The sequence below is a fragment of the Rhinoderma darwinii genome, chromosome 13, assembly GCF_050947455.1.
Source record: "Rhinoderma darwinii isolate aRhiDar2 chromosome 13, aRhiDar2.hap1, whole genome shotgun sequence".
In the NCBI taxonomy this organism is placed as follows: domain Eukaryota; kingdom Metazoa; phylum Chordata; class Amphibia; order Anura; family Rhinodermatidae; genus Rhinoderma; species Rhinoderma darwinii.
In genome coordinates this window covers 4,987,928-5,000,232 of record NC_134699.1, presented here as the reverse complement: position 1 = coordinate 5,000,232, position 12,305 = coordinate 4,987,928, and the positions used below count along the sequence as shown (strand labels likewise).

Below are 12,305 nucleotides of genomic sequence, written 5' to 3'. Positions count from 1 at the left end.
ACTTCCCCTACAGTGGCCACTGCAGGGGAAATGTAGTATTACAAGGCACCGTCCAGATAAATGGACATTCATTTAATACATGGGCGGCTTGTGTCCGCCAGAATGGGAGCAGCTAACTGTTCTAGTTCATAGAGGGGTTCCCTACAGGGTACCCCCCTCTCTGACATCATAAGCCCTAATTCTTAGGGGTTGTCTTCACGAGACATCCCCTCTAATACCCTTATTTGAATTCTCAGATTCTCCTGCATTTTCTTAATCTCATTTCCCAGTCTCTTCTCTGCTCGTCGTTCGCTCGGAGCTGCACTTTTCTTTTTGTCTTGTGGTTTTACACTTGAAGTCGCCTCGTGCAAGTTTTGTTTAAGAACAGCAGGATGTGAGCGTGATCGGATGAATGTAGCAGCGGTGTGCCTTGACCGGTCGCCAGCGAGATCCCATCACGTTGAATATGTTTTACATAATGTGCCCCTCATAGAGCTCTTGCTTGATATATGCAGTAAACTTCCTTTAATACGGAACCCGATGGTCCGGCATCCCTTACGGAAAGCGTCAGCCTCAATGGCATTCTGTGCGGTTATTTTAAACTTTTTTACATAAACCGTGGAACCTCAAGTCTTCATCAGGGCAGACCACTTAAAGGGGAAGTTCACCCAGAAGTGGTCTTTGGACTTGTCATTGAGACAATCAACCCATGAGCTTGGACTCGAACAATTTTCAAACAGTGGAGCCCCCAGACCCCTTTAGTACAGTTTAAAGGGGCTTTCCAGAGACACAACATTTTTGGGGCGGGCAGTGCGTGAGCACTGAGGAATAACATGAACGAGAAGAAAATGGGGCGAGCATTTAGGCCTAAGCAAAGAATGAACGGGGCGGTCATTGAGGAGGCTGTGGACCAATAGGATGCCTCAAACTCGGGACTTCTGCCATATACCCGGGTGTGAGGCATCCGCACCGATGGTATCTACAGTGATGATGGGGATTACATATATTTAGGGATGATGGGGGTTATAAAATACAGTGATGATGGGGATTACATATATACAGTGATGATGGGGGTTACATATATTCAGGGATGATGGGGGTTATAAAATACAGGGATGATGGGGATTACATATATACATGGATGAGAGGGATTATGTGGGGAAGCAGGGACTCCTAGTACATAGCCACACCGCCCTGTAGATAGCACTCCCTCGCAGATTGCACCAACCCCCCCTTTTACCTTGTAGATCGCACCACAACACCCCTCCCCCTTATAGATTGCGCCGCTGTAGCTGCCACTAGGAGCTGAATCGCCGGCCAAAGCGTTGGCAATCTCTGGCCGGGAATTCAGCTTCTAGTGGCAGCTACAGCGGCGCGATCTACAAGCAAGGGGGGTGGTGCTGCGATCTGCAGGGGGGTGAGATCTACATGTGGGGGTGCTATCTGCAAAGGGGTGTGGCACTGTCTACATGGGCACTGTGGCACTATATTGGGGAGTGTTACTATGTGAGCACTGTCACTATATGTGGGCGCTGTGGCACTATGTCACTATATGTGGGCACTGTCACTATATGTGGGCACCGTGTCACTATATGTAGGCACTTTGTCACTATATGTGGGCGCTGTGGCACTATGTCTATATGTGGGCACCGTGACACTATATGTTGGCACCGTGTCACTATATGTGGGAGCTGTGGCACTGACTGTCACTATGTCGGCACTGTGGCTCTTTGTCACTATATGTGGGCACCGTGTCACTATATGTGGGCACCGTGTCACTATATGTGATCACTGTAACACTATATGTGGGCGCCGTGTCACTATATGTGGGCGCTGTGGCACTGACTGTCACTATGTTGGCACTGTGGCTCTTTGTCACTATATGTGGGTGCCGTGTCACTATATGTGGGCGCTGTGTCACTATATGTGGGCGCTGTGTCACTATATGTGGGCGCTGTGGCACTGACTGTCACTATGTTGGCACTGTGGCTCTTTGTCACTATATGTGGGCGCTGTGTCACTATATGTGGGCGCTGTGTCACTATATATGGGCGCTGTGTCACTATATGTGGGCGCTGTGGCACTGACTGTCACTATGTTGGCACTGTGGCTCTTTGTCACTATATGTGGGTGCCGTGTCACTATATGTGGGCGCTGTGTCACTATATGTGGGCGCTGTGGCACTGACTGTCACTATGTTGGCACTGTGGCTCTTTGTCACTATATGTGGGTGCCGTGTCACTATATATGGGCGCTGTGTCACTATATGTGGGCGCTGTGGCACTGACTGTCACTATGTTGGCACTGTGGCTCTTTGTCACTATATGTGGGCGCTGTGTCACTATATGTGGGCGCTGTGTCACTATATATGGGCGCTGTGTCACTATATGTGGGCGCTGTGGCACTGACTGTCACTATGTTGGCACTGTGGCTCTTTGTCACTATATGTGGGTGCCGTGTCACTATATGTGGGCGCTGTGTCACTATATGTGGGCGCTGTGGCACTGACTGTCACTATGTTGGCACTGTGGCTCTTTGTCACTATATGTGGGTGCCGTGTCACTATATGTGGGTGCTGTGTCACTATATGTGGGCGCTGTGGCATTGACTGTCACTATGTTGGCACTGTGGCTCTTTGTCACTATATGTGTGTGCCGTGTCACTATATGTGGGTGCCGTGTCACTATATGTGGGCGCTGTGTCACTATATGTGGGCGCTGTGTCACTATATGTGGGCGCTGTGTCACTATATGTGGTCGCTGTGGCACTGACTGTCACTATGTTGGCACTGTGGCTCTTTGTCACTATATGTGGGTGCCGTGTCACTATATGTGGGCGCTGTGTCACTATATGTGGGCGCTGTGGCACTGACTGTCACTATGTTGGCACTGTGGCTCTTTGTCACTATATGTGGGTGCCGTGTCACTATATGTGGGTGCTGTGTCACTATATGTGGGCGCTGTGGCACTGACTGTCACTATGTTGGCACTGTGGCTCTTTGTCACTATATGTGTGTGCCGTGTCACTATATGTGGGTGCCGTGTCACTATATGTGGGCGCCGTGTCACTATATGTGGGCGCTGTGTCACTATATGTGGGCGCTGTGTCACTATATGTGGTCGCTGTGTCACTATATGTGGTCGCTGTGTCACTATATGTGGGCGCTGTGTCACTATATGTGGGCGCTGTGTCACTATATGTGGTCGCTGTGTCACTATATGTGGGCGCTGTGGCACTGACTGTCACTATGTTGGCACTGTGGCTCTTTGTCACTATATGTGTGTGCCGTGTCACTATATGTGTGTGCCGTGTCACTATATGTGGGTGCCGTGTCACTATATGTGGGCGCTGTGTCACTATGTTGGCACTGTGGCTCTTTGTCACTATATGTGGGCGCTGGGGCACTATCTGCCCTGACAAATAAAATCCTTTTTTTTTAAATTTTTTTATTTTAATGCCCGTGAAAGATGGACTGGAAATTGATGAGTAATTGATACGTTTTTAATGGCCATTTTTTTTCACTGTCGTGTGATCGCAGCCTAAATGACTGATGCCAGGAGTCCCGTTCACATTTACCGTGATCATGCCGCGAAATCCGGCAGACACACGGACTGTTTTTCACGGTACAATCACGGTTGTGTGAATCCAGCAATGTCGGAGACCGGCTGAGGTGGTGACGGGCAGCGGGGGATGTTCGTGCACGCAGCGCATCATTGATTATAGATTCTGTTAACCTGTTCCCTGCCGGGGAACACAGAAGTTATAATCAATTAAATAGACATTCTTCCAATTGTATTTCTGATAAAATAAAGTATTTGCAGAGGTTAAAAGTTGCGACGTTGCGTCCAATAATTCTAGCGATATAATTCCAATGATCAGGAACGAATGTCAAAGAGTCAGAGCCCCGAGCACCGCAGCCCCTTCATCCCGGAGACCCTGGGGGGCCCAGACTTCACTAATTGAATCTTCTGACAGATGTTTGTTTCCCTTTAAATTTAGGTAGGTAACAGGCAGTTGCCCCCATTTAATCCGCCCTTCCATGAAATAGGGGGCATAATAAAGCGTGCCCTATATGCAGCTGTAACGTCCTGAACCTCAGGGAGCTCCGAACCACCAGAAGACCCTCACATGATACCCCTAGAAAGCCACCCGTACTATCTGCTTATGTAACGCTGACACTAAACCAGCTGTGACTCCGACCTCGAAGACCAGAACACGGCCGGCGCTCACGTTACCCATAATTAGGCCGCGCTGGAGCGTCATGGCTCTGGTATGTGGAGCCGGAGACACTCGCTATAAGGTCCTTACCTTATGTAACGCGCACTCAGGTGCGGCCTGTGAACATGTTCAGCGTCACTGTCACTGCGACAGCTGCGGAGATGTAGTAAATGCACCGGATAGTTCAGCTCTGACCAGATGAACCCCAAAAATGACACTTGAGACATAACCGTTGTCCAACGGTTATAAATCTTAATCACTGTATAATGAAAAATGGACTTGGAATTTTAATTCTTCACTGTTTTCAAGACCTCTGCTTGCTTTCAGTGAATGGGAGCATGCTTGTATATTTAGAGGCTGAAAACCTGTATAGAACTAATGCTGGCCATGCGCTTTATATAGCTGTCAGCCAAGCGATGCTCCATCCAACAGATATTCCTCTGGACTCCCCCCATACACGCACGCACTCGGCCGAGCACACGCGGAAGAAATAGGGAGAAAGTCGCTGCCAGACTCCTTGTAAAATTATCGATTAGCAATTTTATAATGATTTGCATAATGGCAAACCAGGACAGGAGAGAGATGTTCAGCAGACAGAGGATTGTCTACACTAGATACAAGAAAAACCTCCGCATCTAGTGAAGACCCTTCGCCAGTGTGTTAATGCCCCTCACAATTATCATTCATGGCCGCTATGTCTACTAATGTAGTGATATGGTGCAGGGGATGTGACATGGAAGATTTGCTGCTCAGTGGCTTAGAAAAGCTGGGTGACAAAGAATGTGTCTGAACCGAGCTCAGCCTGGTAATTTGAATACTGGGAAGTGTCATCTTTACACCAGACTCTTTGCTCTGTTCCAGTGCTTTATAATAGATGCCCAGATAGGGGAGTGTCTGTCAACAAACTGGCTGACTGTTTCCAATTAATAAGGAGCACAGGCTGTAACGGTGGGTCAGTACAGGATCAGTAATATCAAGTATGTATACAGTGACTCCACCAGCAGAATAGCGAGTGCAGCTCTGGAGTATAATACAGGATGTAACTCAGGATCAGTACAGGATAAGTAATGTAATGTATGTACACAGTGACTCCACCAGCAGAATAGCGAGTGCAGCTCTGGAGTATAATACAGGATGTAACTCAGGATCAGTACAGGATAAGTAATGTAATGTATGTACACAGTGACTCCACCAGCAGAATAGTGAGTGCAGCTCTGGAGTATAATACAGGATATAACTCAGGATCAGTACAGGATAAGTAATGTAATGTATGTACACAGTGACTCCACCAGCAGAATAGTGAGTGCAGCTCTGGAGTATAATACAGGATGTAACTCAGGATCAGTACAGGATAAGTAATGTATATACACAGTGACTCCACCAGCAGAATAGTGAGTGCAGCTCTGGAGTATAATACAGGATGTAACTCAGGATCAGTACAGGATAAGTAATGTAATGTATGTACACAGTGACTCCACCAGCAGAATAGTGAGTGCAGCTCTGGAGTATAATACAGGATATAACTCAGGATCAGTACAGGATAAGTAATGTAATGTATGTACACAGTGACTCCACCAGCAGAATAGTGAGTGCAGCTCTGGAGTATAATACAGGATGTAACTCAGGATCAGTACAGGATAAGTAATGTATATACACAGTGACTCCACCAGCAGAATAGTGAGTGCAGCTCTGGAGTATAATACAGGATGTAACTCAGGATCAGTACAGGATAAGTAATGTAATGTATGTACACAGTGACTCCACCAGCAGAATAGTGAGTGCAGCTCTGGAGTATAATACAGGATATAACTCAGGATCAGTACAGGATAAGTAATGTAATGTATGTACACAGTGACTCCACCAGCAGAATAGTGAGTGCAGCTCTGGAGTATAATACAGGATGTAACTCAGGATCAGTACAGGATAAGTAATGTAATGTATGTACACAGTGACTCCACCAGCAGAATAGTGAGTGCAGCTCTGGAGTATAATACAGGATGTAACTCAGGATCAGTACAGGATAAGTAATGTAATGTATAAAGTGACAACTGTTTTTGTAGATTATATTTATATGGACTGTAATATGAGATTCCGACCCTGACCTTGCTGGGGAATCAGTTCTACTTCTAACATTTTAGGAAGCAGTAACAATAGTCCATCTTCTTCTGTATTTTCGTGTGCACCTCTCTGGGGGATCACCGTACTTTCGATGTCTTCAGAGGTTTAGACATTAGGAGAAGACTTTGATTACGGTGAAGATACAGATCTCCAGGATTATGTGGAGAGGAGAACTCTTTCTATAGGTCCTGCGCCTCGCTGTGTAATGATTTCAGGATGATGGACTCCAGACTCCAGGATGGATTATAAATTCTCATTTGATTTCATTTACTTCTGAAATGCTTGAAACCAGCTGTGCCCCGAAAAACCTGATCCTTCAGCGCAGATTTGCAAAATTCAAGTCTCTTGTAGTCAAGGATGTCTTATTATAGTGAAGCGGGTAATAGGTGGCGCGGGTAAACATGAAGAACTGCCCTCCGGCCCGCAGGCGGTTGAATCCATCCCGTATATCCGTGCTGAGATTTAAGGATTTCATTTACATTGAAGTCTTTTCTGCTGCGATTTTCTGGTCATTCAGGGAATTGAGTCATAATGTATACGCCGCGTGGGATGGGCAGACGGGGTTAATAGGGCCATTTGGCGCAGGATTGCGCAATTAACCGGTTCCACGTAAATCCACACCGTCGTTAGCGGTCTCCGCTCAGATGACAGCACCGGCTGTAATTGGGGTATGTAAACCAGTCCTTAGGAGAGTTTTTGAGTTGGGAGGGGAATTTAAAGGCACAGGACGGTAAGGCCCTGTTCACACTGAGGAATTTGCAGGCAGAAAAAAAATCTGTCTCAAAATTCCTATGCAGATTTTGACCTGCCGGCTCTTCCTTGCCACGGTTTTCGCAGCGTTTTTTGCCCGCAGCACTCAATGGTCGCGAGCAAAAAAACGCTGTGAAAAACGCTTCCTGTGCCTCCCATTGTCGGAATCGCAGCACAAAAGAACATGCCGCATTTTTTCCCCACAACTGATTTCGGGTGGTTTTTTTTTTGCTGCTGATTCCGACATGGTTTCTGCGTCAAAATCTGCGCCAAAAAACTCTGTGTGAACTGGCCCTATAAGTCTGTACATTACAAGTGGGGTGATAATAATTAGGCCTTATGTCTCTAGATGGTTCAACTTTATAAAGCACATACCTCCCAACTTTTAAAACCCCATTCACGGGCCATTTTTAAACCCCACCCCATATTTACCCAGGAATGCCCACTTTGGGGTATATTTGCATGAGCTATGCCCATTCTAGGTCGTCGAAGCATTGTAATGGACGGCACCCGTTCAGACTGGCGCTCCAGACGGAGAGTAATTCTTTGCAGTGACTTTCTGGTCTGGCTTTATACAGGGACGCTCCTGAGCTGCGGACCCCCGCTTTGACATAGATAAACCATAATACGGCGTACGGGGAGGGGTTGTCTATTGAAGAGCGCCCCGTTAAACACATGTATGTATTAGGCACTGATATGCGATGTGAACTATATGTTCATGCGATCTCCAGGTCTTCCCGCTTTAACAAAACAAGCTATCACGGCTGTTCACACAATCCTTAATCAGGACAAAAACAGTCCTCAAGATCCGTCAGCAGGATCTGACCTGCTTGCTGATGGTTTCCATTTTTCTACATTGCACACAGTAAAAATAAACTACAAAGCAAGTAAAGACTTCTGCCCCTCGTTAGAAGAGAGTGAGTCCCATTCTTCCAGGGTCCAGAGTTAGGCCCTGTTCACACAGAGTTATTTGGCATTGATTTTGACACGTAAACCGCATCGGAATCAGCGCTAAAAAAACAACCCAAATCGTCTCCCATTGTCTTCAACATGAGACAGAGGCGTTTTTTCCCCCCCGGGCGGCTTTTATCTGCTTGTGGGGAAAGAACAGGGCCATGTTTTTCTTGCTGCGGTTCCGTTTCTGACCTCCCATTTGAAATCAATGGGAATGAGAATAAGCAGTTTTTATTGCGCGCGGTCCTCAATGGCTTCGGGGCGAAAACCGTGGCAAAAAAGCGCAGGCAGGTCAAAATTCCTGAAGGAATTTTGAGGCAGATTTTTTATAAAATACTCAGTGTGAACAGGGCCTAAAGCTGCCCAAACACTTACAATTCCTCCGGACTCCCCCGTACACATGCCCGCTTGACTTGTCATTCACTTATGACAGGGAGATAAGCGGCTGCCAGAGCCTCGGGTAGCGGCTTATCTTCGTGGGAACAAAATATTGGGCATGTCGAAATTGAACAGAGTGGAGAGAGCGGGAAACCCGAGTACATATTACATAGTTGGCCGGTCCCCCCGAGATCGGTGGGTTTGGTCGACTTTCATCTAATGTGTATGGGCACCCTGAATTGTAGCGCGTCTCCCATGGGAACAATCCTGCCCGCCGTCACGTTCCTGAGATCTGAGTATTCGTTCCTAGCAGTACAGATGGTGTTGTGGATTATAAAGCCCCGCACATGGGGGAAGGCTCGTTCCACATCACCGATCCCTCCATAAATAAATGTTGGATCTCCGATCCGGCTTTTCTGTTGGCGGACTTCTGTCCACCAATTGATATACGGGTAAATATCAAGAGACTGGCACAGCCACAGACCCGGGCAGAGGAGACGTTTATTCTGGGTGTGTGAGACTTTGGTGTGATAGTTGTTGGGGTCTACTGTGAAGATGTGTATATATATTTTCTATTGTAAAACAATGCATGGTATAATGCAAGGCAAAAGGACATAGTTGTGCAGGTTTGTACCAGCAGGGGGCATTAATGAGCTCAAGTAGTCAGGGAGGTGGCAGGAAAACAGCAGAGTTATGAATTCAGCTCTGGGTGGGACGAGAGTCTTCACAAATCTACCGGTTGCCACTTGGAATCTGTCAGCACTATGTTGACAGACCCTCCCCTAATATCTAAGGGGAGATTGTATAATTTACAGAACTATTATACATTTCTTCTCAACATTGTATTGGGACGGAGGAAACACTACGTCCCCCATAACGCAACAAAGCAGAGCAGTCTGATGGAGGCAACGAAGCTGCAGGAGGTAAATGAGACACATGAGATCCTTCAGTTCGAGAGTTGTGTGTGCAGCTCTGGATGCGACTAGAGGATTCGCAACGTTACTGGTTTCCATCCCGAATAGCTTAGTTGAGCTTTTGTATTGAACTGAACTCTGGTGTATTGCATTGTGGGAGACGTAGTGTTTGGTTTTTTTTCTACTAGAAGAAACATTACATCTTGCGAATGCAGCATTACAGATCATGAACGAGAAGGGGGCGCAAAGCGTTGAGCGGTAACCAATCCAGCAGAATTTGAAAGCAGCTCTGGATGTGACTGGAGTATAAAACTTGATGTAACACGAGATAACTAAAGTCGGAGCTGGAGACCCAGCAAGAACCCACAGAGATATTTAGTCTTTTTCTTAACATTATGTAATATTTTTTTCTTTCAGTGGAACACGATAAAGAGTTTTTTCATCGGAGACGTCACCACCGGGAGTTCCGCTTCGATCTCGCCAAGATCCCAGAGGGAGAAGCGGTGACCGCAGCCGAATTTAGGATATATAAGGATTATATTCAAGAGCGCTTTGACAATGAGACCTTCCAAATCAGCATCTACCAAGTTCTGCAGGAACATCAAGGAAAGTAAGTGAACCCATGAGGCCGTAACACACCGGAGCTCATAGAGACGTGTCACAAGGTCACATGTGAGATGGTTTTGTCAACTGGAACCCCCCCCGCCCATCGCCCATAACAAAGGGTCAGCGGGGCTCAGTAATGCTTCTGGTCCCCCAGTCCTCAGATTGGAATCTCCTACCTGTCGCTGGGCTCCGGCCTCTGAATTACAAGGTGTACGGAAACAGCCGAGTTTTCTGAGCTACAGTATTTCAGTAAGGCCCCATGCACACGACCATAAGGATTCTCCGTAATTGCGGACCGCAAAAGATAGAATATGTCCTATTTTTTTCATTTTACGGGCCGTGCTCCCACACTTTGTATGGGAGGACGGGCCGAGAGTGCGGACTGCGGCCGTCGGCGGCCAGCCATGCCTGCAATCGCGGGCCGTGATTATGGGCACGGCCGTGTGCATGAGGCCTAACTTCGATTCACTTCTATGGGAGTTTGGGATACAGCATAGCTTAAACGCGTTGGGCTGTTTCTGGAAAACCCGGTCACCCTCTAAGGCCCCATGCACACGACCGTATTTTCATCTATTCCGTAAATACGGGTCCGTAGTCATCAGTAATTCATTCGTATATACGGAACTGTATCCGCAAATGCGGTCTGTGGTGCATCCGTATTTGATCTGTATATACGGATCCGTAAAAAAAAAAAGAGGGAGGCTGCAAACGATGTCACCAACATGGTGCGTAGCAACACTGCCGTAAATACGGACGGTATACCGATGCGCATCCGTAGCCGTCCGTATTTACGGAAGTGCCCATAGGCTTCTACGCGAGAGTCCGTGCCGTAATTATGGACAAGAATAGGACAGGTTGTGGCCCCATGCACACGGCTGTGCCGGCCCGCTATTGTAATCACAGCCTGCAATTGCGGGCACGGCCGGTCACCGACTACCGCCCGCGTTTTTACAAAGCACAGGGAGCACGGCCCGTAAAATGCAAAAGAACGGACATGTTACATCTTTTTCGGAACGCTCCTACGGCACGGACACCCATCCATAGTGATACGGAAAGGTGTCCGCGGCCAATAGAAGTGAATGGGTCCGTAATTACGGATGAAATATACGGTCGTGTGCAGGGGGCATAACTCAGTGGCCGGAGCCCAGCGACAATTGGAAAAGTGAGGACGAGGGTCAGGGAGCGCCGTTCTAGAGATAAGTGCAGGACCCGCATCTATTGGACATCCTGTGGATAGGCCATAAATGTTGGAGATGAGAATACCCATTTAAAGGGGTCCAATTTGTAGAACCTCTCTTTATGGTAGAACGCCTGAATTACCACCGTAAATAGGGAGTGTGAACATACCCTTACAGGTACTCCTCATTAAGACAACATGGCTGCCATCACGTCCTCTGCTCCGGTGTATGAAATCTGTGACGTCACCAGAACACATTGTCATAGAAATATTTTACAACGCGGCCGGGAGCGCAGAACGCACTGGCTATTGGAGGGCTGCACATCTGCCGGCGTCTCCCGAGGCTGTAATAGAATAAGGAAAGTAATGGTGTTTGCGCTGTCATCTGTAGCCAGGACGAGAAGAAAACATTCACTTCATTCATTTTCAATTCACATGTTAAGCCGAGTCACATCAATAGGGCCGACCTAATGGAAAAAGCTCGCCATGCTGTCAAATAGAGTTTAGGTGAGGACAATCAGGCCCTGCTTAGGAATCTGTCAACATAGTTGGGAGGGGTCATATATAACAACCAGTGCAGACAAAAACAGTGGTGTTACCCATGACAACCAGTCACATACTGACTGGTTGTCATTGACAACAACACTATTATGCTGATCGTCGGCATCGTCGCAATGATGGAAGCTAGTGACTCTGCAGCACAAATAGGCATAAGCTATGAGTAATAATTCTACCTGCCTCAACAAGAATATATCTACACTTTCCATTTTATATATAATCTATAAAAAGTCTATAAATATATTACATTACTTATCCTGTACTGATCCTGAGTTATATCCTGTATTATACTCCAGAGCTGCACTCACTATTCTGCTGGTGGAGTCACTGTGTACATACATTCCATTACTTATCCTGTACTGATCCTGAGTTACATCCTGTATTATACTCCAGAGCTGCACTCACTATTCTGCTGGTGGAGTCACTGTGTACATACATGACATTACTTATCCTGTACTGATCCTGAGTTACATCCTGTATTATACTCCAGAGCTGCACTCGCTATTCTGCTGGTGGAGTCACTGTGTACATACATTACTTATCCTGAGTTATATCCTGTATTATACTCCAGAGCTGTACTCACTATTCTGCTGGTGGAGTCACTGTGTACATACATTACATTACTTATCCTGTACTGATCCTGAGTTACATCC

At 47.0% G+C, this 12,305-nt stretch overlaps 1 protein-coding gene across 1 annotated transcript in view; it reads left to right on the top strand.

Moving 5' to 3' along the window:
- BMP7 (bone morphogenetic protein 7) overlaps positions 1-12,305 on the top strand; it is a 61,447-nt gene that overhangs the window by 18,881 nt on the left and 30,261 nt on the right. Inside the window, exon 2 of the mRNA XM_075845597.1 lies at positions 9,729-9,921. Coding sequence (XP_075701712.1) covers positions 9,729-9,921 — 193 coding nt within the window. The remainder of the gene's footprint in view (positions 1-9,728; positions 9,922-12,305) is intronic.